Genomic DNA, 24,001 nt, shown 5'->3' on the forward strand with positions numbered 1-24,001 from the left:
TACCAGAACTTGTTTCACAGAGTTGTGCCCGTGCACCGCATGTAAACTATTTGTCATGGAAATGCTGTTCCTTGCATTTTCTGTTGCATGGTTGCGGTGCTGCTAGGAACGAGAAATACATTTTATTGGCTCACGTAGTTGAATTCTTCCATCCATCTTCCAGATAAGGGACGTTTCATTGGCTTACTGGGGCTAATGCTTTGCTGTTTACTTATAGCTGCATGGTAGTTTCAGCAGGACAGCAAGTAAAACACTGCATCAGCCAGGCAATGACACTTTGTGCCACAAAATCTGTGTGACTGATGCGGTGTGTGAAGTCATGCAGGCACAGGCAGGCCCGAAGACCAAGCCGAACAGTGAAAACTGAAGGAGTGCTGCCTGCAGGCACTGGCAGTGACCTGGGCTGTCCGCAGCACCCCTGTGACTGTGGCTGGGGGAAGTGGTGGATGTCACCCCATCTACTGTAAACACGCAGACGCCACAATTAATATTTTTCCTGCTTTGAAGTCTGAATGTGAGTTTGTTTGGTTCTGCTTGGCTGCTGATGGTATGCTAAATACAGTAATAATACAGAGATGAAGGCAATCAGGTGAATAAAAGCGCACAGCGCATTCACTAGTTAAAATGCACTGTAAAATAGGAATATAAAAGATGCATTTATTTATTGGCTCTCGTTCTGTTTCTAAGTAAGAGGTTTTGTGAAGGAAGCTTAGTGGGGGAAGGGAGGGCTGTATGCTCATTAAACAGAAATACCATTTTTGTTAAACAGCACTAAGAAGGGTGCTGATTTTTACTGACTGACACAACATATGGATTAACAGAGTATAATAAATTTGTCAAAAAAGTGTACCAGCTAAGTCTCAGAATCTGCTTACTCATATGAAAAGCGTGATATTTCGTTCACTCACCAACAAAAGAATGGCATGCTTCACATGACTGGGTAGTAGAGTTTTGCAAGGTTTGAGTAACACCTATGGTTATTATTTATATTATTAAATTTAAAATGCAGACATGCTTTTGGGTCTTACAAGTGTATGGACAGCTGGTCTTGATTTTTCTGAGGTTGTGTAAGAGTCACCTGTGGGGGAATCGGTTTGTCAGCAAGGCAACCAATACACCATTTTATTTATTGGATACAAAAATAAATTAAGAATGTTACTTAGGTTGCAAAATCAAGTACTTGAAAGTTAGGAAATACCAGATTTACAGTTGCCTATGCAACATTAATTCTGTTCCCCTGTGCCTCTGCTCTGTGCACTTAATAAGGCAGGGTTCCTGTGAAATTTTTTTGGATGTGGTCATGTAAAGACTATATCGTGGGGCATATCAAAGAGGGACAGGAATAAGGTTGTATGGACATCTGGCATTTCTTAACTTCTTAAGTGCTCAATTCTGCAACTTAAATAACTTAGGTTTTATATAAATGTAATTTCCTAGGCATTTTTAAAGTACAAAGGTAAAGTGAAACTAAAAACACACATTACTGAACTGTAACCATCCCTCTACTCTATGCCTTTGCTAGGATTTGAGTTACAAATGTTCACCAGCGTAGCACAGACTTGTCTGGCTCGATATCGCGAGCTGTGTTAACCAGGCATCGGAAGGAAGCTGCTGTCCAAGAGCGATGACGGGCTGCTGGGCTTGGGGTGGAGGGTCCACGTGCTGGTGGAGCTGCAGAACATTAGGGGAGGGGACAGACTTGGTGTTTGTATGTCTGCGTGGAGTCTTCAGAGCAGGATACGAGCCTGTTGAGTTGGCCCTCTCCTCTCTATCACTGTTAATTGCTCTGGGCGACCCTTTGCTGGCCTGTCTTCATTCCCTGCTTAATTTTCTGCATGGATTTTGTAAGCCTCTGTTCTTTATTCTTCTCTGACCTCCCCAAGTTATATCTGGGCAGTTTTCTGTAGAAACAAATTACTATCACTGTGCTTGTCAACTTACTGCTATGCACCCATTAGGCACTGTACAAAATTTAACTTTACCTTGCCTTGCTGGTGTTTCGTTTTGAGTGTCTAAAACATCAGAGCCTGAGATTGCTGTATTAAAATACTTCAAAGTAGTTGAAGAAAATATCTGTGTTCTTCAGTCATGGAGATACAACCAGAGTCTTTGCGGTTGATCAGAACCATGGCCCAGGAGCCCTCTCCAGTTTGGGAGTCTTCTCTGCATCCTTCCTTCAAGGCCAGGTTGAATTTTAAAAGCTACACAGCAGTCGGTGTTGATGTCTCCAGGCATGTATGGGGTACAAACAGAGCAGTAACATCCTCATATACCTTTACAGTGCATGTTTCCTTCACCTCTTTTTAAATTCAGTCAGGTCTGGTGCGCAGCTGTTACTCCCTTATGGCCAGACTCAGTAATAAAGGCTCTTCTTCCACTACTGCACTGGTTTTAACCAGGTTATGGTGATAGCAGAATGCTCAGGGAAGGGAAGGATGTTTATGGCCGCCTGTCAGAGATTCTCAAATGAAATTGTACCTTTACAGGGAAAGGAGGCAAAAGGCAAAGAAAGGAAGAGGTTTCTTTGGTGCGAGAAAGGTGGGCTGGGGAGAGATGTGGCCATCCGAAAGCCAAAGTCAATGGATATGTGGAGGTGTCCTTGTGCTGGGTTCTTGCTCTATTAGAAAAGCAGTAATGAGACATGAAGTTCGTAAGGAGATGAACTTCTCATCTGTCCTGGATGGATCTTCAAAGGCAGAAGTTTAGTCTGTTTGCTTGGAAGATGATGAGAAGGTTTTTAGAGCCCAGCACGCAACTAAAAGCTCCTAGTGCTGGAGGGAATTCCAGGAAGAAAAGCCTCTAATACTTTCACATTGATGTAAGCTCTTCAGGAAAAGATGTAGCTGACCAAATTTTTCTGTGTACCAAGTCCTTCACCTGTAGGTCTTGGTAATAAACCAAAAACTAGAACAGCTGTTGGAGAATCAAACTGCAAACCCCATTGAAAGTGAACTCCTGTCAGTTGCTTTCTACTTGTGTCCTCATGTACAGCTGTTTTCTAAATGCACAAACCCTTTTTAAAGAAAGAGTGGGAATTTGCAGCCTCCAAAATATCCCCATTTCTAAACAGAAATAGAAACTGTTCTGAAACTTTTTCTGGAAACAAATGAGCTGTTACTGATCATGACAAATATGTCTCAAGTGTATTTTTTTTTAAAGTACAGTAAGGTAATAAAAATACTTGGTATTTTCAGTTTTAGTCTTATGTTCTTTTTGTTCCTCCCCCCCCCCTCCTGTTTTCTGCTTTGATTTCAATGGATTTTTTTTGTTTGCTGAAGATACTCCTCAGGCATGTTTATCACTTTTTAAAATCTTTTTTGCTAATTGAAAACCATCCATAAGTTGAATCAGAAAAGGTTGTTCACTTCTGTCTTTCTAGTATTCAATATTTACATTTTATTACATTTTAATATGACTTAATATTTTATTTTCTCTGAAATCTTATATTTCCCATCTTATTGTAGCACTGTCTTGTTTGATGTGCAGTTGCGTGCTTCGATTCTGATCCCCATATTTCTTTCCAAAGTAGTGTTAAGACAGGGAGTTATTTGCCCTGAAAATGTGTGATAGATTGTTTGAGAGGATGTTCAGATGACAGCATTTTCTAAGCTTTCTTAAAAATGAGGGTGTTTAACAGGGGAGGTGGCATAGCTTGCTATCCCTGCTCACAGGGAAATCCCACAGTTCTTCCTTGGCGTTACACTGTGGTTTGCATCTCGTGTAACTGCAGTTTTGTGAGCAATGTACTGTGTATACTAAGCACTGCTGAGTTGGAGAGTGTGAGGAGCTTTATATTTTTCTGTGAACTTCGTGGTATTAGCACAAGTGTTATTTGCCAGAGATGGACGTGCTTCACCTATGGTTATAAAGTGCTATTTACTTTTTTCCCTGCAAACACAAAAGCCAAGTGGGAAGGGATATTTCATAAACTCGGTGCTATTGTGTCCTCTGGTCTAAGCCATAAAACAAGAGTAACAGAGACGTTCCCTTTGAACTTGAAATCCCTTTCTAAGCTGCTGATCTAACCCAAGTGAGAGGGGGAGACTATACCAGCCAGAAATTTCTCTTCTGAGTATTTCTCCCCCTCCCGCCCCCTTTTCTTTTTTAAAGTCCTTAAGTGAGTTTGATGCTGCACCTCTGCCCATAAATTTAAAAAAAATATTATCGTAATGTAGGTCAGTGAACTGAAACGCCACTGTACACCATGGGGGATTAAAGTCAGAGAGGCAGCCCTCTCCCACTCCCACTAGGTCATATGACAATATAAACAAGAAATGCAAGGAGCCTTCAGCTTTTTCTTGCCCTAATCCTTTGTTTATGCAGCACTTAAACTGACTTTTGGGGTCGTCTCTGTCTGGCATTAAAGCCCTAAAGCTTTTTGAAGTTTCCCTGAAGTTAATAAAATTAGTCTGCCCTCGTTGCTAGGCCCCTTGCTGCTGCTTCAGAGCAGACTGCGCGTATCCCTTACTGTCTTTGCGGCATTTGGCTTTTTAAGTTAATAATATTTTATAACAAAAAGAAGTGTTTGAGAGAAAAGCAGAAAGATCTCCCAAAAGGCTATTCAGCTAATAGGCAAAGCGATTGCCATTGTAGATGTTCTGAGAACTCAGAGGGGATTAACTTAAAATCCAGCGATTGGAGGTAAATTACTGGTAAAGTAATTGGAAGTGTTGAGTTTCAGTCGGCAAGAACAACACGCGTTTCTGTGGCTTTTTGCAAACAAAGACTAAAAAGTCTATTTTTTCTGTTATTTTTTATGAAATTGTCTTAAAGCCGAGAAAATGACTTTGCTTTGTAGCAATTATCTCCAAGCTCTACCTCTTCGATTTATTTTCCTGCAGAGAGCGATCAGTTACCTTAGTTCTTGTTCCAGCAGCCATCTCTTGTTAGTTATTCATCTTCAGGGGTAAATTGGTCATAGGCCGATTTGGGGTGAAGAGATATTATTAAACATATAATAATATCTAGTGCAGGGGACTGAGACCTCAGGATATAAGGGATTTATTTCCAACAGGCATGCAGGCAAGTTGCTGAGTGCTTTCTATCTCAGCACTGCTAAAGCCCTTGTTTTTCTAATGGCATATAATAAATATAAGGAATAATGGAGGTATGGGCACGATAGTAATGATTGGCTAAAGGAGGGATTTTTTTTTTGTTTCTGTTATATAATCATGTGCATATATTAACAGCAGTTGTCATTACTCGTTTACTCAGAGGTACATGATGCCTGTAGCATCCACATCCAAAAATCCAGGGGAGGCTGAACTGAGCCGTGCTGGCAGAGTACGGTTGTTCACCCTGTTATGCACTTTTTAATTAAGTTAAATTTAACTTTGAAGCACTCTTGGAAAAATAAAAGATGTTTATATTGTCTGAAGTTGGCCTCCTGGGCCGTTTTGGAGGATAGCTACAAAAAGCATATGTATGGAGGAGCCTCACTGGAGTGCAAGAGACTCTTTCAGACACAAGGGAAGAAGCGTGTAGCCTGCAGTGGAGGGGAGGGGGTGTTCAGGTCTGAAATTCTTGTTTTAGGAATAAAAGATTTATAGGAAGAAGTAATATTTTTATTTGACCACCTCATACAATTGGAAAAATGATGAATGTTTTGAGAATGTAAGTGCAGCTTCAGGTTGGAATTAACAGCTTCTTTTTCTGATAGTCTGCTACTTCAGACCCAAAGAAAGGCAAGTGTGCTTGAAAGCTTATCTACCCCCCACCTGTATCAGCCGCTTCAGTAAAAGACATTATTCGGTTTTAAATTTAAGCCAGGGCTTGCCAAGCAGTGATACTACCATTATGGGTTCACAAGCTGCTTTGACGCAGTTTGGTGGTGCGGAGAGAAAGATGGGAAAAAAACAAAGGGAAAAAAATCCAGAACCTTTTGGTTAAAAGTCTAGGAGCAGATATTCAGGCAGTGAATGTTGTTGAGGCATCTGAATGCCTCTGCCTACAGCTTTGACTCTGCTGCAAGTGGAGCTAGTGGGGCTGCTGTTATCTTCAAGCGAAGAAGGGGCTGCAGGCATCTCCATCCTGCATGTGCACAGGGTCTGGGGCGCAGCAAGGTGCTGCCAGTGTACATTGCAAAGCCATTTCAGGGCTGGTTATGGCTGAGTGAGTAAACCCCATTTCAAACAAAACAAAAATCAAATTTTAGTTTCAGGGTGATATGATGAGCTGAGATTGTTTGGCATTAACATAAAGGCATACGTATGTAACAACGATATTATCAAAAAATGCTAGGGGTTTGAATCTGTGTATGCACTCCTGTTTGAGGAATAGGTGTCCAGGGAAAGAGAGTAGCTTAATAAGCCTGCAACACTTGGAGTTGTCATTTAAACAGAATAAAGGGATTGTTCAAAGTCAGATATGATTTTTGACCATTCTAAGTTACTTTAAAATGTTCTGTGTTTAACTAAAAATTGCTCTCGAGATAGGAGGAGCAGCAACTTCTGTCACCAAAAGAAAAAAATCACAGTAAGGTTTAAGTAATACCCGCTTATTTCTTTTGATAAGTAAATAAATGCTCTTGCTGTGGCTATGAGGTAGAGTAACTGCAGACATTAGGTATACAAGGATATTCACACCTACCGGATTAGGCTCACTTGACTGCACCTTATACTTTGTAATGCCTGAGGGAGGGTTGTTTATCTTGCCTTACCCGCCAACCTTGCTGCTTCATGTTCCTGATAGCTTAATTAAGAATCCAGGCTTGGAATGGTTCTTCCCACTGGGTTACAAACCTTGAAATTAAAATTGGATACAATGGTCACAAGGCTTTTAGTTTAACAAATCAATGTGTATGTAAAGGTGAATATTTAAAAGGCTGTATTTAGAAACTCTGAGAAATTGTCATTTCTTTTAAAGTGTAGCTATTGGAGTGCGGTTCTGGAACTACGAGACAGAAATGTTTATGTTGGAGATAATGTACTTAGCTGTAGGATAAGTAATGGAATAAACTTTGTGAGCATAGGTACTTAAGTGACTTTCATGGAAAGGTTTCAAAGCAGAAAAGAGATCTTTATTAACTGATCTTTGCAGCGTGTTCAGATGCAGGGTTTAGTCTCTCTGTATTAAATGAAAGGAGGTGAAATAAGAAATGTATTAATTCATAGTCTTCTATAGTTTTGGACACTAATTGCCTTAAATTCAGCAGTTTGGATGACTAATCTAGAGTTTTTTTGTTCATTTGGGGATAAATGGTTTTCCAAGGGCAGGGTGATAGAAGTCACCAGTGTATCTCAGGTACAATTTTTCTTGTGAGGTTGTAGATTGATAGTGCCCTATTTCTTTTGCAGGTCATGGATGATTACAGCGTGATTGGTCGTTCATTGTTTAAAAAGGAAACGAACATCCAGATTTTCGTGGGCCTAAAAGTCAAACTATCTACAGGAGAAGATGGAGTAATAGACAGTGGTTTTGGACAAAGTGGCAAATTTAAAATCCGAATTCCAGGTGGGTGCTCAACAGCTGACGTATTCTAACCTGTGTTAAGTATAGGAGATCTTTCTATATTGCCAGTCTAAATGTCTCCAAAAATTTCCTGAAGTTTGTGGCACCAGATCCAAACAAGTTGGACCAATTTGGTGGATTTTACTTCTAAGTAAATGATGGTAATTGACTTGCATTATGAGACTTAACGGCCTGAAACCACATCCCCTGTGTTTGAGCAGACTGAGGTCTCAAAATGACTTTTTAAGTGTCAGTACCATAGAAATCATGCACTGCCCAGAAAAGGTTCTCTTCTCAATGTATCTATGGTTTTCTCCAGAACCCTTCTGATTAGAGGAAAACAAACCTGCAATCATTTTTACCTCTAGCTACTTATGAAGCAGCAAATACTGGATGCAAGTTCCTTAACTTTTCTCTGTTCTGCATGTTACAACCTATATTGACTTCAAGCAAAAACTGTAAGTGCTTTGATAAATGAGTTCTTAGAGATATTGAGAGGGCTTTTCATTGCTTCTCATCTGGTTTTATGATACTATATAGTACTGTATTTTTCATCCTTGGTGAGTTACAGCAAGGATTTATGCCTCCGTAGCTTAGAGCATGCGGAATGATGGGTGCTAGAGTTTATAAGTGTCATTACTATTGCTTTTTTTTTTTTAAAGTAGAAAAGTAGTTCAGAGCCTTTTCAACAGGCAATAATAGGTGCTGCATTTAGCTCAAATCCATGGGCTGAGATTTTAAAGATACTAGTAGTACTTTGTTTCTCTAGTGTTTTCAGCCCATTTGTCACTAGTTAATCCTCAGCCCTTTTTAGGGAGATGAGCAAGATGATTCTATTGTACAAGTGGAAAAAAAGTTGTGATGTTTTATGACATGAAAAAGTCACATAAGAAGTCATCTGCAGAGTAAACTGCAATTTACTGATTTCTTGCCAGAGATTGACTATTTTTAACTATTTTCAGTTTAACATGATGCACATGCACTAATCTTGACCCCCAGCAAATATCCTTTCGTTTGCCTTGGAACACTTCTGATAAGGCAAAAAAGACTCCCATTTTCTATCCTATCTCTAATTCCAATTTTATCACCAAATGCTAGACTTCGCAAATAGCAATCATGGTGCATGTTTAAAGATGTTACGCGTGGTGTATATATGCCTTGAGTTTTCTATTCTAGAAAAGCTTTTATGCATTAACTGAAATGGATGCTTTCAGGTAGGTGGTGAAATGATGTGTAGATGACCTTAACACTGAAAAGGGTTCAAGTTGAAAACGGAGATGAAAGCTTGCTTAAAAATGTAGTGGTTTTGGTAGCTTTTCCCCCTAAAGGCATAAATATGATGAAAGGGAAGAATAACAGGAGGATGCCATTTACGTTGGCATTTCTACATATTGGATGGAGGAAACTGTTCTTCATGAGACAAGAGAAGCCTGAGTCTGTTCATCTTTCTGGATGGTAAGCAGGAGCTATGGTTGTGAATCAACATTCATGTTAAGAAAATCATCCACAGATTTAGAAAGTTACCTTTTGCTGTGCGTATTGAGTTAATGTAGGAAGATATGATACCTTTCACCAAGGTGTTCATAATGTAATCTTGGTTATACTTTTCTGATGTTTAACAGTAGACCATGAAACAGAGGGCTCTTTATTGTTCTTTCAATAAGAATATGTGAGCAAAATAGTAGCATTTAACACCTCTAAACAGGCAGAATAATACAATTTAGCTTGCTTTTCTTTAGCCTGGGTCAAATATGGATACTGTTGATATTTGGAAAGAGGAGGCAATAAGCGAAATCAGCTCAACCTAAGAGTATCTCACAAAGTGTGGCTACCACAGGAGAAAACAAAGAATTTGGAGGGGTCTAAACTGTTTCTTTAAGAGTTGCAGAGATGTGTGTGTAGGGGGAGGGCTATTGCAGTGATGCTGTTTAAGTCAACTGCAGTTCACATTCCATTGTTAGGTCAGTGTTGCTTTTTTAATGTGTCTGCATCCTGTTTGTGGGTTTTCTAGTCCTTTATTAAATTTAAATGGTCCAATTCTTCTCTCCCTTCTCCCCCATTCTTCAGCCATGCCTCCACTCATATAGTCTGTTACAGTTATATTTTTCAAAGAGCTCCTTTTAATTTTTCTGAAGTCATTTCTCCGTGATTCCTTCACAAATGCATCAGGGAGTGGGAGGGAAGGGAAGGAAACGTGCAAGTTGGAAACTGCCTTGAATTGCCTCAGCCTGGCAGTCGGTCAGTCTTGTCTTTAAAACCAGTCTTAACCTCTGGAACTGAATAACTTGTTCAAGGAGTTAACCTTGTGATAGCTGAGGGCTGCCTTTAGAAACAAACCTCTACAAAGCAATAAAAATCGAGTAGATGTATCAGAAACCTGTATCCTGATGGCTTGGGGTAAAAGCAAAGCATGACACCTTGCAGTGCACTGCATGGGCTGCTCTGATCCTGCTGGTGCCCACGGCCACTAGCACCGTGTCTGCTCATGTAGGGAAGCGTTGGGCTCTTCAAATGTTGTTTCTCGTCACTTGGAAATGGCTTGCGTTCATCTATAGATCACAGCTTGGGAATGTTGTGTTACATCGTCCGTGGGCTGAAACTTGGCAGACCTCGCAGCTGGGAATGGCAGAACGTTGATCTGTTTCTTATTCTGGCACCACTTGTGCGTAGCAATAATTAAGATACTTCTATCTGCTTTTCTGTAAAATGGGGATAATTATTATCTATTCTATTAGAAAAAAAAATATGAAATCTGATTAAGATTTATTCCAGAATTGAAGCATTAATATTTCTTGAAAAGGCTTAATTATCTTACTTTAGAGCACAAAAAGCACATCTAGAGTACAGTGTTTGCAATTGGAAGTTCCTCAGTCGCTGAAAGATGTCAGCAGTTTGGAAGAAATTCAGGGAAGAACAGCAAGAATGCTGAAGAGGCTGAAGGAATTGATTTATGAGGGAAAGAAGATGAAAAGAAATGCATGAAACTTGGCTAAATGATGTCTAAGTGGGAGATATGATTATCTGCAAGTATTTGAAGAACTTAATGAAGAAGAATCCCTTAGGGTGGTCCAAGGAGGCAGAAGTAAAGCAAATAACATGAAATAAAGCAAAGCGAGGAGTAACTTGACTATTGAGAGAGATTAGTTGGCAGCTATTTCTTATACTGCCAAATCATCTTTGTAGGAGAAGGTGATGTAGTTACATTTGGAGAATACACGTGTGTAGATAAACCTAGCTGTTTGCTAGTGCCTGTTCCAGGTTAAAACAGACAAACAACAAGATGGTGGGAAGTAGCAGGACAATGAATTTTTCATCTAGTTTCTGTTTTTATCGTTGAGCACACTACTGTTGCCTGAATGACAAGATATAACCTACTTTCTGGACTGCAGTGGCATCTAGTTGGTTGGCTTGTGGGTGTTTTGGCTCTTGTGGTTTATTTCTTGTTTGTTTTCTTATGATCTTGTTATTTTATCATCCCCCACATTTGATGGCAGACCCCCCTGTTCTGGAGGGGTTGGTTGTAGAGCTATTTGTGTTTTAACTGTAAAAAGTTTCTAGGTGTGTTAATCAGTAACGTGACGATCACACAACCAGTCTTGAAAGTAATCAAGTACCTAAAGAAGAGGAGACTTCTTTAGAGGGAAAGGATTTTTAATCTCGTGAGAGAGTTTTGTCTGGTTTAACAAGCTGCTTAAAAAGAAGCTGCTTAAAAAGAGGAATTTAAAAGCAAGTTTAAAGTACTGTGCTTTGTAAGTGAAGGTAGAAAGTGTGTGTGTGTGAATGTATGAGTGAGCTATTGATGAGGTGCTTCTTGCTGAGGTGGGTGATGTGTGGCAGCTGTTTTATTTGTTAGGGGGAACACTTATATAGTCAGGGTAAATGAGTGAAAAGTGTTGTTCACTTTTGACATCAAGAACAAGTTTGGGGAGGCAGGAACTATGTGTTTAAATGCCTTATTCTAAGGAATACAAAAAGCTAACAATGACAGTCTTTGGAAAATGCGTATTTCAACGTACATTGCACCTAGGAATGTCATGCCAGTTGGTAAGAAATTCAGAAGAAAGTTCAGTGAATCGTTTGAATAACTTATTGCTAATTGTGGATTTTGTTTAACTGTCTCTCACCCAGGAACTGACCCGGTAAAGCTCTACTTGGTTTGCAAAATCATAATGCGGTTTGATAAGTCTCATGACACCTTTTAAGAGATTGTCTCTAGATATGCCCATTTTGTTGGTTCTGACACGTTATGTTTGTCTTGCTTAATTATTGTGAAATACAGTGACTTCTTAAATCTAATTGGAACATACGTGATAACTGTGGCATAGTTCACTTTCCTTTCTGTCTCTCTTTACTGTCTAGTTGCTACTAAAGCGTTCATCTTCTCTGATGCACTGCAGTGTGTTTGACTACAGTTCTTCTCTCTTTGACTCAATAAAGTAAAAAGGACTCTACATGAGATGAATTAAAAGCCACGTTATTTCTTAATGCAAGAGAAGCAGTGCATATCTAAGAAATTCCTAACAGCTGAACACACTTCTGAATTGAGCAAATTTCAGTATAATAAAATGCGTACTCTTCATAAGAAGAGATACAAGTGAGAAAATGAGAATACAGGCTTTTTTATTTTGGTGTTCTTTGTACCTGTACCTGATAATGGTAGTTTTAAACCTCTTATAACAGGTAAAGACAAACTTATTTGTGATCATGCCTTTTGTTACCAGTAATTTTTTCTGCCTTTCATTTTTAAATGTTATACTATATGAGAGCAAGTTGGTTTTCAGTGTTTCTACTGCTTGCCTTGATAGAAAAGTTGAATGTACCTGAAAATCCTCTCTGAAGTGATAGTATGGATGCGCTCCTTGGTTCAGGAGACACAATGGCTCTGGGATCCTGCAGTGTTGGTATAAGATGACAAAAAGTGGTAAGAACTAACCAGTGCACTTTATTGTTGAGAATCACTCATGCTCTTATATGCGAAAGTAAGGGTAGAAATGCTAAATATGTTTCCTCCTTAGCGTATAGTGGAGAATGGTATGCCTTTGTAGTTTGGTGTTTTTATATTTTGCTGCATACTTCGTCTGTTGGATAAAATCCCACTCTGGCTTACTACGTAGTTAAAGCCAACTGGAAAGTCTTGATATAAGAGCAGTAGGTGAACAGCAGCGCTCCTCTGCATAATTTCGATTCCTGTTAAAAAGTGTGGGTTTAGAAGTTGGACTGAAGTCAGTTATTTTTTCATATTCCACTTAAGCAAGGCAATCAGGTAGAGGCTAAATAATATTGGGGAAATTGGAATTATGCAAAGATGGAAAAAATACAATAGGAAAATGCATAGCACTTGATTTCCCATAGTTTCATCTAAATTTTGTTGTGCTTTTATTTTTTATTGTGGTGACGTCTTGCTTTCTTCAGGTAGCTCTCAGCACACCAATGCAGCTGGCACTTGTGGAGCATTAGTTCCAGTTTCTTTTAAACAGCTGTTGGGGAGGAGTATTAAATAGTCAGCTGTAAATAAATGTCATATTCCCAGCTTTGTAATTTGGAGGGCAGTCCTTACTGACATCAGGGGGAACGGGACAGGCTAAACCTTTCAATTGTACTGAAAATAATTAAACATCCTGTCACTAAGCAGCATACTTCTTGTGGGAGATCTTGACATTTGGAATTCTTTGCTTGTGTTGCATTAAAATAGGATAATCTTCTCTTAGGCCAAATGAAATTTAGGCACATTTAATGTCCATGTTTGCCCAGCCTGGCTCCTCTTTTAATAAAAGAAAATAAAAAAATTGTTGGCTGCAAGGGTCTGGTGGGTTGCCATCCCTGTCAGTATCAGGTGAGGCTGAGCAGGATTTCAGTCAAGAGGAAAAACAAAAGCCCAAGGGCAAAGAAATCTGTGTAGCTGTGTTTTATTTAAAAGCTGGAGATTAGCTCTGCTTGTTCTTTCACAGTCTCTCTTCCCCTACCCTCTAAAACAAACAAAACCTAAAATCCTTGAGGGGTACTTCAAGCATAAATCTCCTTCTTTCTGTGGAAGTTGGCTAGTGCAGCATGGACAGAGGCTGCGAGAGGCTTGCTGCCAGGGAAGCATCACTTCCCTCTATGATCCTCTCTTGAGCGGATTAAACTGTAGCAATGTAAAAGTCTTGGTGACCACATAGGAACTGGGAGTTTGTGTTGTGTTTACATAAAAAAAAGGTTGGCTTGATGGAATGAAACCTACCTTTTAAGTGGTGACATCCTGCAAAGCCTGTATTGACCTTTGGAGCCGAATATCCAGATTTATTGACCTTTGAGTGTTTTGTGCTGAATCAAAGTCAAGATTTGCACGCATTCCTTCTGAATGAAAACAGAAGTCAAGGAAGTGTTAATTTATTAACTGGCTGCCTTCCTCATTGATGTAATATCAGGAGATCTTGGTCTTGGCTGTAATGACTGAATTTTAGGACCATGTCTCTCATCGTAGAGCTTTAAAAGGTGATGTGTTGATTGTAATATCGGGTTGTAGTGTAGTTGGTAATCTATACTAGTATAGATAGGGCACCCAGGGGAGATTAAGACTCATCTTTGAATATCAAATTGCTGGCAGAGTGTTTATTTATCAGGTTGCTCTTCTGGGATCATGCAGATGCTGGTGATGGAGGTATCAGGTACCTGGTGAAATAGCATGAGTGCTTCTGGGGAAGAAAAAGGTCCAACTTCTGTGTAAGCCGTTGTGCTGGGTACGGTATACGCTACACAACTGTAATATATTTTCCTATCAAATAATTCTACTGCCTGTTTCAAGCTGTGGTGTGCGAGGTAGAGGAGATTAGTTTCTGACTTGTGGATGCTCTGGTGCTTTTACTGGAAAAATTCAGTCCAGCTCTGTGCTCAAGGTTGCCCTCTGCAGATGGAGGCTGTAGAAATTTAGCTGCCAAAAATCTTTTCTAAGGGCATGCTCACTGATGTTTTCCTCTATTTTTTTCCTCCTTAAGAATAGCATAGACAGATATAATATCCTAAAATGAAATTTCAGGTCCCTGTTGCAAAGTAGAAAGATGCTACAGTTAGAATTTGTTTATCTTAATTTGAGGATAAAATGTAGATCAGATAATGCAGTCAGAGCTTGGGAGACAATTGTGGGTTTTAACAAGTATTTTGAAACTGAGCAGTTGTTATTTCAGTTGGCAATGACATTGGTAGTCAGCTGTCCAAAGTACTCATAATGGTAAGCCCGCAAAGAATGACTTAAAAAAAGAAGGAAAGAAAGAAAAAATTAGGTAAAGATTGACCCAAGTTTATCTAAGAAAAGAAACATATATATGTATAAGATTCTCCTAAGCCACAATAGCTAGATACATAACTTAAACTGAGATTTGCACTCAGTTGCATGTTTTTTAGGTTCTGGGATTTCAAAAGAAGTACACTTATCTGGAGATTTGTGGTAAAACTGAGAGCTGGTAATGCTGCTGCTTATAATAACCCTACTTCTGTGGAAGGTCTCCTGTGGTCACAAGTCTACCCGCTTAATCCAGGCTTTGTTATTTTGGGGGAAAGTAGCTATTGTGAAAAGTTGCACTCCCTAAGAGAAAAGAAGTGCCTTGCATATTTAGGCCTGCTGCTTTGCTGATCTTTGAGTAATTACAACTACTACTACAAGCTACTTGGACCCTGTTGCGTAGTGTAGATCGTTGGCAGGCTGCTGAGCTCGTGTTTGCCACCATATCACCACTAACCTAACCGGTGACCTTTCCCAAATTATCTAATATTGTTCTGCTTCATATTGCTGCTGTATAAACTACTACTATCAAACTATCGTACTCTCATGAGCCTTGCCTAGAGTGCTGAGGAAATTCTCTATTAAATGGAGGGGGTTTGGCTTTTTTTTTTTTTTTTTTTTTTTTTTTGCTATGGGTTACCTTTTTCAAGGAAAAAAGGGGGGGGGGGAGAGAGAACATGTTTCAGGGTGGCAAAATTAAATATTCAAAATCAGAAAATGAACAGGTTTATTTCCCCTGTAAAAGTAATCCTGGCCTATTTGGCTTGTGTAATAGTTGCAAAGTTCCATAAATGGATAACTACAAAATAAAACTATATTCAAGTTTGAAAACTTTTGCTGCATTGCTGTTTAAGGTACGGTACGCCTTAAGTGGAGAAGCCTTGCTAAAGTAACTACAGACCAAATATCCTGTTCTTATAGATCAAATTCTGCACTTAATTTTGACCTGGCTGGGTTTATGCTGCCGAAATTGCAAACAGTTTGTATTAGAACATGGTGTGGAACGTGATCACTCTTATTTCATGAAATACTACAGACGGTTGGTTGTGTACTAGGCACATAAGCAAGATGCATGTGCTACCTTCTGTTTGTGTTTTTGTTGTCATTTCTAGGTGTTTCATTTTGCAAATTCAATACTCTTTTACTACAATCTCAAGTGCAAAAATATTTTTTTCCTTAGGAATATAGCTAACTTTTTATTATGTGTCTGTACAACTTAGCTAGGCAACCTTGGAGCACCAAAAAATTAAAAATAAAAAGCAATCCTGTAATGTCTTATCTCCTACAGCAAATGAGAGGATCCATTTTATTGTTTAATTCTCATCTAGTTCAACATAAGGACCCTAATACTTCCCACTACAGGTTTGGGATGCTTCAGTGTGTACCTTGGAAAAAGTGCTGAAGGAGCCGGGCACGGTTTCTTCAGAAGTGTAGCTAAACATGCGTATCTGTGAAAAGTAAAATCGGCATTTCTATTAATTTTGATGGAAGTGCACTGCCACTCGGTGTAGTCTTGTCCTTTTGTGAGAGAAAACCTCTTTTCTTGCTCAGTGGATGTCAGTACAGCTAAATGTGAGGGATTCAGAGGATCCCTCTGGATTCAGTTACAAGACTAGTGTCCAGACAGAGGACTGCCAAAAAAACAAGACTTTAAGTGGTTGTTAAACATATCAGATAACATGCGTAGGATTTGAATATTTTGCAATTGCTGTCTCTACTTTAGATGTCTAACATGAAGTTTTATTTTGAAGGGTTGTGTGTCCTAGTTGAGAAATGACTGTGCAGCACTCCATGCCTAGGCAGAGCATGGGATTTTGTGGCAAGCTGTTCATAAGGAACTCATTCTGTGCTACCTCAATTGGCTGAGTTTCCCTGAGACCTTCCTGAGTGCTTACTCAAAGTAAGGAAGTGGAATCCATGAGATCTAGATTGCGATCCCAAGTCTGTAGTTTGTTTATATATGACCAAAGAGGGAATTATTTCCCTCATCTGCTTTCTTGTGTGCAAGATGGGATGCTACCATCTCTGGGCGTTACAGTCCTCGCTCGTGGCTTTGCAGTATTTGGGTGGAAAATACTTATATTCCCAATGTTTACATAATTTAACTTTGATCCTGTTAAATATCTCCACAAGGATAGATCACGCATTCAGATTGCTGTCTTACAATGAAATTTCTCTCCTGTTCTGTAAAGTGTTTGTGCTTATTTACTTGATTTTGATCGTTCATCCCTTGGGCCTTTCACCTTCCCTTTCCACCAGTGTTTGTTCTGATATCTTTTTGAAGTCTGAGTAAAAACATGCATCATGAGGGCTTCCTGGAGGCGCAGAGCTTTGTGGTTTGCAGATTGCAGGCTATTTGAAGTATCGACTTGGAACAGTGGCCAGTGCTTAGTGGATTTGAGAACTGGCATGTGACAAGGATGCTAACCTTGAGAGGCTGATCTGTGTTTTGAGTTTGGGGACAAGAAATAGCTTTTCTTAATAGCGTGCATTGATTTCAAGGAAGTCTGTGTAAAGCAGTCTTTGGTTTGTGTTTTCACAAAGGGTTTTCAGTGTTTAATAAAGAGTAGGAAATAACTGGAGCTTCAATAGACCTGCTTTGATAGGGGGTCTGCTGTAACATGATTTTGTGTAATATTGTGCATAAGCGACAAAAGCATTTCCTGCTTCCAGCTACAGTATTATTCTGTTTTTTAAAAAGCCGAAGAAAGTCCTTAATAGCTGGAGTAAAAGGTATATGTAAAGTAGAAAAAAACGTCATCCTGCCTAGAAAAGATTTTCTCTTAATATCTGAGGTTGTAACTTCAATAACAAAAATTCCATGTTGCATATATTTGAGCTGGGGGTTTTATCACTTTTTTTTTTTTTTTAAACCTCTGAGCCCTCAAATCACCCCACCTCTTTCCCGCTTGTCTTCCCACCTCTTCCAGGTTAGAAAATTAAGATAGTTTGCTAATTCAAAGAACCTTTTCTTCCCTGTTATAGCTGATAAGCTTCCCAGTTTCATTTTTCTGATGTTACCCTAATCTCTGTACTTGCTCTCTCTTCCACTCAGTTCCTTCGTTTGGCCACTTACCTCTTCTTACTCCCGCGGTCCCTTCCTGTGCCAACCATCCTTGTCCACACAACGCAGAGCAGCCTCAGCTGCTCTTTGTTTTTATGAAGTAAATATATTAACAACTACAGAACCCTGAACCAAGAAAATGGACCTGTGCCATCCCCTCAATTACTTTGCAGTTTCATCCAAAATTGTCTGTCTTTGTATATAAATGAAGAACGTTGTTTGTATGGTGCAGTCTTCTGCTTGCACCTAAGGATTTCTAATTTAATACTTGGCTTTGCTGCCAGCTATATATTTACTTCTGAATGCATTTGTTTACTTTCTCAGTTTTCAGTCTGAAATAAGAATAACATTCCTTTTTTCTCTTTTGACCAGTTAATGTATGGATGTGTTAGGCTAGGGACTGTTTGTCTGTATAATCCTAAAGTATCAGCTCATCAGGATTGGTATTACAATATGAATGCAATGTGAAGAATAAGCATTTGTTTTTCTGATTGCTATGAATTATCTTTTCAAGCAAGCATAATGGTAACGTGGACTACACCAAGTGGTGTGTGCCATGTAGCACAACTAGCACGAGAGAAAGAAGACGTTTTCAAGGACTGAAAATGTGCTAAAGAATGAAAGTTCCTGCTGACAGAAGCAGGCTGTATATCACGAACTGGGGATTTTCTTTTCATGGCTCATTACAATTGACTGTTCTCACAAGTACCTCCTGAGAAGATGTACGGAGATTATAGTCCCTGTGGACTTTGTGTGGAAACTGATGCCTCGTTCCCCGGTCCCTGACTTTTTTCCATGGTTTTTCTTGATGTTTTCCTTGTTATGCTCTAAGTAAATATTTTGAGGACATAATGTAATTGGTTTTAGTTGTGTGGTGTTTTTTTTTTTTTTTTTTTTTTTCTTTTTCTGTCTTGGAAGTTGTGCACATTCAGAGCAGGACTGAAATTCTGCTTGATGGAAAGAAAGGTATTAACAACTGTTACTCCGTGGCTGTTGAGAGAGACAAAAGTTTATAAATCAAGCAAAAATAAATAAATAAATAAATAGGCCCACCAGAAAGGCAAATTCATTTATTTCCTGATTTGTTAACGAACTCACATTAATTAAATAAGGCGTTTCTAAGGGGTATGCATAAGGGAAAGCTGCCTTTATGGCAAAGACCAATTTTAAATAGGCACAGCTCTTCTCAGCTCTGCTTTCTGTCCTTCAGCACACGTATTCCACGCTCTGGATCTTGGCTGTGTGCACTTGTGAGACTGAAAACAGTGTTATGAGACCTGTTTTTGAACAAGGCATTGAGTGACCACAGTGTGCTAGTGCAGCCTTATCGTAAAAGGGTAGTTTTAGGAGTGTTTTAGCTGCATTTTAGCTGCATCTTTGGATTTTTGCCTGGGTAAAGCTGTACAGATGGTGCATTTGCTGGTGCAGAAGATGCAGCATGGCCTTGGCAAAACTAAACTCCTTCAGTAAATTATTGGTGTTTTTATTTGTTACTTTAAGTGAAATTCAAGCTTGGGTTTAATGATTCCGCCTGTCTTTCTGATTCTCTTTTCCTTTAAAAAAATTTTTTGAATATTTTAGGAACCTTTTTCCATTGACTCAGCCATGATGAAGGTCAGCTAGAAGTAAGTTTTTGGAGAGAATACTAAGATATTTATATGTTTTAATACTTGCCAGTTCAATCCTTTGAAAAAGCAAATGAATTTCTCACACCTGTGAAAATAGAATACCTTGACTATTTCTATTCACTTGATCATCATGAATTTCACTAGTACTTGCTCTTAAATATATGATTAGGTTTCAGAGTAAACATGCAGGAACAAAAGCAAGAGTGATTCTCATTTAGAACTTGTTTCTTAAAAGTTCAGGGGGAAAAATCCATTTTATTTGACATTTGGAAAAAATTTTCAGGTAGATTAACAACAGATTTTAAGTGTCTTTAATAAAGCTCAAAAATCTTAAATAATATTGGTATTCATAAGGAGTTTATGCTATTGACTTTTCTGTTTTGCAAATGAATTTGGTTGAATAACTTTCTCTAATTTTTATGAGGAAAGGAAGAATGTGTAACATACGCAAATGATGACTTCTAGGATGTGGTTAAAGAGACAATTTGTAAGCTTGTGGGGGGGGAAGGGTCTGCATTCAGAATCTGAAATTTTCTGTTTTTGCTTGCTGATGGTTGGGAATCTCCTGTTCGAGACATCTTTGACTCTCTGTACCTTAAGCTTTTATGCATATATTATGTAGATGTGATTTTGACTTCAGGACACATATACATATGAATTATACATAGAGTAAGTGGAAGCATGTTATGTATTCCCTACTGCTTTCACTGAACCAGGTAGTTAAAAGTGTTTTGAGATGGAAAAGGAGAAGATCAGCTGTAAGCAAACTGAAGTCGGGTATTTCAGTCCACCCCTGTTGATTATTTCTAATTGAAATTGTCTGAGCCAGTCTTAATACAATTTAGTTATCGCCAGCCAGAAGGATTTTATTTATGGAACGGGGCCTGTTGGAACTTCCTCCGACCCCGGCGAAGCTGTGAACGGGAGAGGGCTGATCAAGCAGGCATGCCTGGCTAGCGTATGCATTTCTTTAATAAGGCAGGGATTGATGTCTTTTGCAGTTCAGGGGTTAGGTAAACAGCAGTCCCTCAGTTCAAGGCTCTCCATGTTCAGTTGTTTGTTTATACGGATCTCAGAAGGTTAGGTTAGCCTTCTTGATATCTCAGGGGAGCTTTCTTGACCATGGTATAACCTCATCTGCTCCAGAGTTGTACAGGAGGTGTTGCATCCCTTTTTAGGCAAGGTATGGGCTGAATGGAGCATCTGTATCTGGTACCTGGTCTCTGGGAAAGGTGGATGTAATCAGACGGGATGGAACACTGTGAGTCTGTCTTCAGTGATTCATAAATACTTTGCACATGTAGTATATGCAACTAATTAATGTGCTTACATACTCAGGCTTGACTTTTGCACACAGAGATGAGTAGGACGTGTAACTCAGGTTCTTACCGAATTGCAGTTTTGAAAATCAGTACATGACTAATTTCACCAGAACTTTGAGGTGAATTCTAACTAATTTGTGCTGCTTTTGACTTGGCAATGGTGGTCCATTAAATCAAATAGGATAAATCCTAAATAAATAAGTAACCATGTTATTTTTTTTATTTAGAAGTTAGTGATGGTTACATGTTGAACAATGCTGTGAGTTAATGTTTGTCTGATGGAGTCCATTTCAGTGGCTATTGCATCTCAGCCTTCCTCTTCCACAGACACTGGTGATGGTTGCAGGAGAAGTGAGAGGGGAACAGTGCAGATTGATCTGGGTTCTGATGTGTAGAGCTGTTCTGGAATTTGAGAATGACTTTGCTCAGGGTCAGAGGTATTCTTTGTCATATATGTGACTGGCTGCTTTTAAAATGTGACATGTAATGAAGTTGTCTTAAATCCCCGAATTTGTTGTCTTTGCTGATTTGGTGTCTGGCAGTTTGTACTTCATTTTTTCTGCAGCACTTCCAGTCTAGCCATGAAGGACCCAAATAGGCACCAATAAACTAGCCTCAGTGCTTTTAAATGATTCTTGCATGCGGATTGGGGAAACTGAGGCACAAATGTGTGCAGTGAGTTGCCACTGAATGTTTCTGAGGTTTGTACTGGCCATTCCCATCTTGTAATCCCCAGAGTCGTGCTGGTGGACCTGCAGTGTTACTTTTCTTAGGAGAGGTTTGTACCAGTCCTAGAGCTTCTCCGGAAACTTGAACTTTGTCCAGTGATCTCAAATAGGAAGGCACTACTAAAGTATCCTGTCATGTAAAAATCCATATGGGTGGCATTCTGGCTTAAAGGTGATGTGTTTAGGGTAGGAGGGGGAGGCCATTTCCACACTGGCTGAGATTTTCAAAGCGCCAAAATATGAACGTCTTGTCACTTTTAAATAATGTGTGGGGTCTGACTTAAACATTGGGTTTCGTATTTAATCAGTATTAATATGATAACAGGAATGTGACAACTGAAGCGAACACAAAGAGATTATCTTCTTAGCCAAATGCATCCATTAGCTAGGAAATATAGGTTTCTATTAAATGAAGCAGACAGATGGGCGATTGGAGGTGACTGAGAACAGGAGGGGGTGGGGGCTAAGAGGTGAAAGTTGAGGTTTAGAAAATCTCTATAAAAATAAAAACAAACCATCCGTCTTGAGGGTTGGCGTTTTACCCTCCCGTTGCACTTTAGGGATGGTGCTCCGATTCCTATCGAGAACATTATGCTGAAACTTAATCTAACAGAGCACTTACTCCTGCCAAACTCTGGCTCAGTGGCTGCTCCGCTCCCCCAGAAAGCAGTGGCCAACGAGGCTTCAAGTGCAGGTCGGTGCTGTGCCACCGTGAGGAATGCTGCTGCCTGGAGATCCCAGGGGAAGGCAGATTGCATCTTCTCGGTCTGGTCTTTTTTTTTTTTTCCCTTTTGGTAGAGAAGTAATTTGGGAAAACAAAATTGTGTTACAGTATTTCAAAGCAGTTGTAAAGTAAATTGTGTCTGTGTGCATATATGGATGTGTATGTTATGTGTATGAATCCCCATCTAATAACTGTTGCAACAATGTTTATAACCGATGTTTGAAACCCAGATGATAATACTATAAATAATTTTAGATAATGCAGATAACAAGAAGCATAATTAAAAGAATTTTACAAGATGGGCAATTCGCTAAGATGGATGGAGTTACACAATACATAAAAATCTAACGTAATGCAAACATGACACTGGTGACAGGAAACATCTGGCTTGCCAACCATCCCCTGGACTGTCCACAGCCACATGTCTCCAGCGCCAGCCCGGGGTTGCGTGTGCTCTGTTGCCTACATGAACGTCAGACCTCCGCCTTCAGGGTGGCTGGCTCTGCTCTGCCACAAGGTTGGCGTGGTTTTGTTTGTTTGGTTTATTTTTGTTTGCTTTTTTTTTTTTTTATTGGTTTTGTTTTTGTTTCGAGTCTGCATACATTTTACTTGAGAAAGAAATGAAAGGATACGTTTGGGATGCCTGTGCCTAAGAAGAGTAGAATAACTGGAGAAATTGAAGTTCATTTTTCTGGAAGTTGTTACTAATAAAAGAACCTGGTTATCGTGGAAGCAATTTTGAATGTGTGTGGTGAGGGTCTGGCTGGCTGGAAACGGCCTTTTGTTGGTCACTGGCTCTTATCTTGCATCCTATTTTGATTTAGCTGCCTATGATCAGTCTCCCTTGGATTTTTGAGGAAGATGCCAAGCTGCTTCTGGCCTAGCTTTGTGTGTGATTTCAGATTTGGTGATGGTGAGGAGATTGGAAAGGAAAAAACGTGTGGCAGGAGGGAGAAACAGCATCCTTCTTCTGTCTGAAATTGCCAGGCTTCACAGAGAGTTTAACAAATGAATTATGTTCTTAAACAAATTCAGTGTCTTTATCTGCATTACCTCAGCTTATTTTTTTTTTCCTTCTTCAGTGTACAGTCTAAGCATTAACAAAAAATGGGATGTGTGGAAGTCCAAAGTTCCTTGTTCTAGGCACCCTTTCCTTGTTCTTTCACCCTTGTCCTGCTGACCATCTCCCTAAGGCCACCTGAGGGGTGCAAACCCTCTGCTCTTACCACCTCTGGACACCAGGTGTGCTTAGAAATGCTGATTTTACAAGCAGATTTCCTTCCTATTTCCCCATGGTATCCCATATTTACGTATACCGACTTCCCCCGCCACTTCCCCAGCAGGTGATAGTTAGAGGGGAGGAGAAGAAGGTCTCGGAGAGAACCAGGAGATGGCTCCCAGAGAATCCCACTCCCTGCCGAGGCAGAGGCCGTGCTGGAGGCAGCAGGGCCTGGAGGCCTGCGTGCCCCGCGAGCCTCAATGAGGGGGCGTGGGAGGCCCAGGGCCATTTTTCAGGCTGCCCTGTCATCCCCGCTCGGGAACCTGACACACGGGCCTGCTCTCTTGCACGTGTTGTTTTTTAGGAGGGAGGGAGGTGACTGAGCGGCTAGCCCCTTGACAGGGCAGTTTTAAAACATTCATAAAACTTTTATTGGGCTGCCACCCTTCCAGATAAATATTTTCTGAGTTTATGGGCTTATTTTAAGGATTGAAGCTTAATAGCAGCTTTGTAGCCCTATCCGTCCCCAAAATAGCCTTTTGGCAAACCCCATCTCAGGAGGCTGCCATGCTTTTCTAGGTCTTTGGAGTTCCTTCATCGCTAAATTAT

At 39.8% G+C, this 24,001-nt stretch overlaps 1 protein-coding gene across 1 annotated transcript in view; it reads left to right on the plus strand.

Annotated features, from left to right (window-relative positions):
- Positions 1 to 24,001, plus strand: part of EEFSEC (eukaryotic elongation factor, selenocysteine-tRNA specific) — a 122,125-nt gene that overhangs the window by 74,156 nt on the left and 23,968 nt on the right. Inside the window, exon 6 of the mRNA XM_082767965.1 lies at positions 7,296 to 7,452. Coding sequence (XP_082624091.1) covers positions 7,296 to 7,452 — 157 coding nt within the window. The remainder of the gene's footprint in view (positions 1 to 7,295; positions 7,453 to 24,001) is intronic.

Source organism: Aythya marila (genome assembly GCF_965140915.1).
Source record: "Aythya marila genome assembly, chromosome: 10".
In the NCBI taxonomy this organism is placed as follows: domain Eukaryota; kingdom Metazoa; phylum Chordata; class Aves; order Anseriformes; family Anatidae; genus Aythya; species Aythya marila.